Genomic DNA, 5,843 nt, shown 5'->3' with positions numbered 1-5,843 from the left:
CCAGCAGGTTTATTTTTACTGAGATAATAAAGCTCTTTTGGAGAGAGGAAGAATTACGTTGTTTTTGAGGTAGAGAGATGTATTTTCAATATTGTTAAGTGAATAAAGCAATTACGGTATAATACTATTATTGTCTATATATAACAACAACAAAAAAAAAACATCAAGCAAGTTTCCCCAGGGATATTTTGAAGATCAAAGGAAATAACGATTCAGGAAGCCACATCCAGACCTTCCATGTTGATGTCATTAGCACTTCCAGTCCCTTCCTGTGAAACACAGGGACTGTGTGGACATGCGTCCCTAGGTACACTTTGGCCTTGAGGGCCTTTTGAGTCTCAATAACGTGAAGAAAACAAGGCCACAAGGGATGGACCCTGTAAATGAAGAAGGTTGGTTCTGGCACTTGCTGGAGAACCCTTGCTCTCCAGGGGGCTCCCAAGCCACCCTCAGCAAGATCTCTCCAGCATCCCCTAGAGACAGCCAGCAATCCAGGCCTGCACGTGGGAGAACCAGTCATAAATTCCCACTGGCACATTTCTGAGCTCTAGGGGTAAGGATAAAAAAAGCCAGATGAATCTTAAGACAGGAGCCTTTCCAGCAATTAGGAATCTCTTGGCTTTGTTCACGACCGTCGGAGAAGTTCTCTTGAGAAAGCTGGTGGGAGGCAATCAAGGAAAAGCGGAAAGAGACACCTGCAAGAGGACTCCAAAACCAAGGCTCATGGATGGACGGTCTCTGCTCAACCACACGTAAGTGGGCGGAGGGCTGGAACCCTATCACCAGTGAGGGCTTAAACTTGATTATCCCCTCTTCCTCCTAAGCCATGCTCCTCAGGCTTGAGATCTGATCAACTCCAGCGCCTAGGTGAGTGGAGGAAAAAATCAGAGCATTGAAGCAGTGTGCAGTGAGTTTGAAATTGATTTCCTCAGGATCCTACCCCAAGAGCTAATAATATCTTTTATAGCTCAGGCTCTGCCTGGTACATCCTACCATCTCTTACCTTCAACTACAAGCTTTATTTTGTACACCAGAGACCTTGGAGTTCACCCTGACTGCTTGCTCTCCTCCTCATGCTGGCATCGCCTGTCCATCACCAAATCCTGACATATTTACAGCCTGACATCTCTCAGATCCATTTCCCTCTGCCTCCACTAGCCCCACTCCACTTTAAGCTATGAATCCTTCCTGGGTGGCTTCAATATCCCCCCAAAAAATTTCCCCCATCCACTTGACCCTTCTCCAATCATTTCTCCACAATACATTCAAAACGATCTAATCAAAAAGCAGATATGACTATGTCATCCTCCCAGAGAAAATTCCTTAATGGAATCCCATAAGAAACAAGTTCCTTAACGTGATCTAAGGTACCGAACAATAAAAGTGTAATTTCTAAAACCTGACCACCGAAGGTGAGTCTTTGGGCAAGTTTCTTAAGTACTTTGTGCATCGGTTTCCTCATATACAGAATGGGGATTTCAACTGGACATCTTACAAGGTTGTTGAGAGGATTAAATGACATTTAAGGTGTTTGGAAAGATGTCAGACACAGCAAGCACTCAAAAAATGTTACAAAGCACTGCCTGCCTGCTGGCCTGAGCTCACCCACTCTCCCTTTGCCCTCTACCCACACTGGCCTTTACTCAGCTCCTGCTCCTCACCGGGTTCTCTCACAGCTCAGGACCCTTGTAGAGATTGTTTCATTCTCTCCTATGGAAAGCTCCTCCTAAGGAAAATCCTCCTTGATCTCGCTGAGTTGAAGTTTTTGGCTCATAGTATTCAGTACCTCTACTTGGAGCTATTGTTTCAGGTGTAGTTTTTCAATAATTTGTGTGATTACTTCATTAATGTTTGTCTCCCCCTCTAAACTCTAAACTCCCCATGAGTGGTCCAAACCATCAGAACCTACACTCAGCCAATCACAACAGATGTCTGACCAATCACAACAGACCCTGGCTGGTATCCCATACAAGAGCTATCTACCTGGTTAGCCACCTAGAATGGCCACCTTGGTTATCTGAAAACCTAGAAGGTGAGCATCCTCAGAAGCAAATTCTTGGGAGCCTGACAACAGCTGAGAGAACTTCCATAAACATGAGAACCCCTCTGGGGAGCTGAAGGGGGAGACATATGAACTCTCTGACCTGCGCTCTCTGGTTAGAGGCCTCACCTCCAATTCTGACTTAAAACCGTGTCCTGCCCTAGACCCCAAAGCCCCAAATCTGGCATGTCCTATAGCCCTCAGTTGTTTCTAGCTAAAACATAAGTCTTTGCTGAGCCAGAGTTTTCACGTTTACTATAGCTTCCTGTTCTCCCAGACAAATATTTTTCTTGATGAGTAGTAAATAATAACATAGACTTTATTTTAATTTGTTTTATTTCATTTTCTTTCCCGGGATTATTAGCTCTGTCAATAGAGAGAGAGATCAGGAAATCCCAGTCTCCGGACAACTGCTTAGGACGCCACCACCAAAGCCTCAGAGCCTCAGTGCCAGGAGCATCTCCAACAGGGTATATTCGTGTCTTAAGGCTGCTGTCATGAAGCACCACAAACTGGCTTAAAATAAGAGATATTCATTCCTTCATGGTTCTGGAAACTCAAAGTCCAAAATCAAGGTGTTGGCAGGGCCATGCTCCCTCTGAAGCTTCTTTCCACTCTGGAAGGCCCAGGCATTGCTTGGCTTGTGGCATCATGACTCCAGGCTCTCTGCCTCTGTTCCTCACGTGGTCACCTTGCCTCTGTGTCTGTATCTTCTCATGGCATGCTCCTCCCTGGATCTCCACTGTCTCTTTCTTTCTCTCTCTCTCTCTTTTTTTAAGATTTTATGTATTTATTTTTAGACAGAAGGGAAGGGAGAGAGGAAGAGAGGGAGAGAAACATCAACGTGTGAGAGACGCATCAGCCTGTTGCCTCTCGCATGCCCCCAACTGGGGACCTGGCCTGCAACCTAGACATGTGCCTTGACTGGGAATCAAACTGGCAAACCTTTGGTTACCAGTTCAAGCTGAATCCACTGAGCCACTCCAGCCAGGGCATCTTCATTGTCTCTTCTTATAAGAACACCAGTCCTATGGGAGTAAGGACCCACCCTAATTGAGTATGACCTCATTTTAACGTCATTACTTCTGCAAAGACCATATTTCTAAATAAGGTCGCATTCACAGGTACCTGGGGTTAGGACTTCAACATATCTTTTTGGAAGAAACAATTCAACCCACAACACTGGGAAAAATGACTTCGCTCCTGAGTCCCCTTACAGTGTGTCAATGTTAGTCCTGACTTCCTGTGTCCCTGGCCCCCGGGCTGACAGTGTTGGAGACTTTGCCCTCAAATATGGTTGAAATTTATCCTTTCATATCCCTCCCTCTCTGGGCCAACATGCCAGGCTGCCAACACTCACTAATAATGCCAGGTCCCCGTGGAACAGGAAATTTGTGGACAGAAAGTGATTAAACTATAAAAGCTTATGTTTTATTAGAATGAACCGGGGGGGTTTTAGTTAGAAAGATTTTTTCCTCTTTATTGAATTTATTGGGGTGACACTGGTTAACAGAATCATACAGGTTTGAGGTGCACAGTTCGACAACACATCATCTGTACACACTGTATTGTGTGTTCACCACCCCAAGTCAAGTCTCCGTCCCTTACCATTTATACCTCCTATGTCCTCCTCTACCGCCCCTCTCTCCCCAGCAATCACCACACTCTTGTAGAATGGACTGGGTTCTGATCCCACTTTCCTAATGTGCTAGCTCTCTTACCTTGGGCAAGTTGATAATCTCACCAAATATAAATGGGCATAATACTTAAATGAGAAATTATGTGTGAAGTTTCAATAGCTGTTTAGGAAATGAGTTAACACATGACTCATCGTAGGTGTTTAATTCATGACAGTGTCCCCAGCCCAGACCCCCTAGCACTGCCCACTCTGGAGGCATGAAAAGGGTGACAGCCAGAGAGAAAGGGGCTTTGGGGGTAGGTGGAGGTGGAGGTGGGTGAAGCGGGGTAATGGGAATGAAAGAGACTTTGCTTGGGGTGATAGGCACACACTGCCGTGTGCAGATGATGTTTTATTGAGTTGTACACTCGAAACTTGTATGGTTTTGCGAGGCAATGTCATCCAATAAATTCAATTAAAAATAATAGTAACATGAATAATAAGAAAAAAAGAGGGGGGATTTGGGAACTGACCCCAGGTCTGCCTCTAAAGTACAAACATGTCTTATCTGGTCTCTCTCAGTGACATGTGCACCACAATTGAGAACTGCACCCAGGTCACCTGGTTCCTCCTGCTGGGGCTCACAGACCAGGAAGGGCTCAAGGGCACCCTCTTCGTACTCTTCTTGTTCATTTACTCAGTCACCCTCGTGGGCAACCTGGGCATGATTATCCTGATCCACATGGAGCCACAGCTCCACACGCCCATGTACTTCTTCCTGAGCATTCTCTCCTTCATAGACGCCTCTTTATCCACCACAGACACCCCCAGACTGCTGGAGAACTTCATCACCTCAGGCCAGTCCATCTCCTTTGCTGGCTGTGTGGTCCAAATGGCCCTCATGCTTCTCCAAGGTACTGCTGAGTGTTTGCTCCTGGCCATCATGGCCTATGATCGATTCGTCGCCATCTGCCACCCTCTCCTCTACCACTCCATCATGTCCTATCGTCTGCGTGTCCAGCTGGTGGCAGCCACCTATACAGCTTCTGCTGCCAATTCAGCTTTGCTAACTGGGTATGTCTTCAACCTGCCCTACTGTGGCCCCAACGTCATTAATCACTATTTCTGTGACATCCCCGCTGTGCTTCAACTTGCCTGTGCAGACACTGCTGAGGTTGAAGCCATCATCTCCTCATCTTCTGCCCTGATTTTCTTCTTTACCGTCACAATCATCCTGGTCTCCTATGCCTACATCCTGGCGACTATCTGCAGAATGCATTCCCTAGAGGCTCAGAGCAAAGCGCTCTCCACCTGCACCTCCCACCTCACCATCATCTGCCTTTTGTATGGCACACTCATCTTCATGTATACTCAGCCGAGCTCACGCAATTCCCTGGAACAGAACAAGGTTGTGTCTGTCTTCTACAGTGTGATCATCCCTATGCTGAACCCTCTGATCTACAGCCTGAGAAATAAAGATGTGAAGTCTGCTTTTAAAAGGAGATACCTTGGCAAGCTACCTTCTTAACCAAGTGTGGTAGCCGCAACATAATGTATGGATAATATTAGCACATAGAGTGAAATATGTGCCGGCAGTATTTTAAATGCTTTACACTTGTCAACACACTTAATCTTCACAACCATATGAAATGAGTGTTATTATTATCCTTCAGGGATCTGAGGCACAGAGAGGATGAGTAACTGGCCCAAGATCACACAGCTAATAAGAGGCAGAGGCAGAATGTAAATCTAGGCAGTCTTGCTCCAGAGGCCATGTTCTCAACAAATATACTGTATTGCCTCTTTCTGATGACTGCACCTCAAAATAGACAACGGGTACTGCTTTTCTTAAGTTCCTTATATCAGATGGAAGAACTGGGTCATGGAAATATAAAGAGGTATTGGAGGGACCATGGGCTCTGGGGCCACACCTGAGTTCATGCAGCCTCTGAGCGACCCTCTCTCTCAGTATGTGTGTGACGTCAAGTCAAGGTACACAACCCCTGACACTTTTTTTTTAAGATTTTATTTATTTACTTTTAGAGAGACAGGAAGGGAAGGAGAGAGGGGCGAGAGATGCATCAATGTGTGGTTACCTCTCATGTGCCCCCAGTGGGGACCTGGCCCACAACCCAGGCATGTGCCCCAACTGGGAATCGAACCAGCAACGCTTTGGTTCCCAGG

General features: G+C 46.1%; 1 protein-coding gene across 1 annotated transcript; it reads left to right on the top strand.

The window, feature by feature from the left end:
* Positions 1-682: 682 nt before the first annotated feature.
* Positions 683-5,187, top strand: LOC123831526 (olfactory receptor 476-like). The gene is made up of 2 exons (XM_045858415.1): positions 683-752; positions 4,242-5,187. Exons 1-2 carry the CDS (start codon positions 724-726, stop codon positions 5,185-5,187), a joined length of 975 nt encoding a protein of 324 aa, XP_045714371.1. The 5' UTR covers positions 683-723.
* The last annotated feature ends 656 nt before the right edge of the window (positions 5,188-5,843 follow it).

The sequence above is a fragment of the Phyllostomus hastatus genome, unplaced genomic scaffold, assembly GCF_019186645.2.
Source record: "Phyllostomus hastatus isolate PE091 unplaced genomic scaffold, TTU_PhHast_1.1 phas_scaffold_177, whole genome shotgun sequence".
Taxonomy (NCBI): Eukaryota; Metazoa; Chordata; class Mammalia; order Chiroptera; family Phyllostomidae; genus Phyllostomus; species Phyllostomus hastatus.
This window is presented reverse-complemented; position numbering and strand designations above follow the sequence as displayed.

What these genes read in the sequence shown, in the direction of transcription:
- LOC123831526 (XM_045858415.1), top strand. Translation starts at nt 724, where the DNA reads ATGGATGGACGGTCTCTGCTCAACCACAC. An exon ending in CGGTCTCTGCTCAACCACAC is followed by an intron (nt 753 to 4,241) that starts GTAAGTGGGCGG and finishes GGTCTCTCTCAG; the next exon opens with TGACATGTGCACCACAATTG.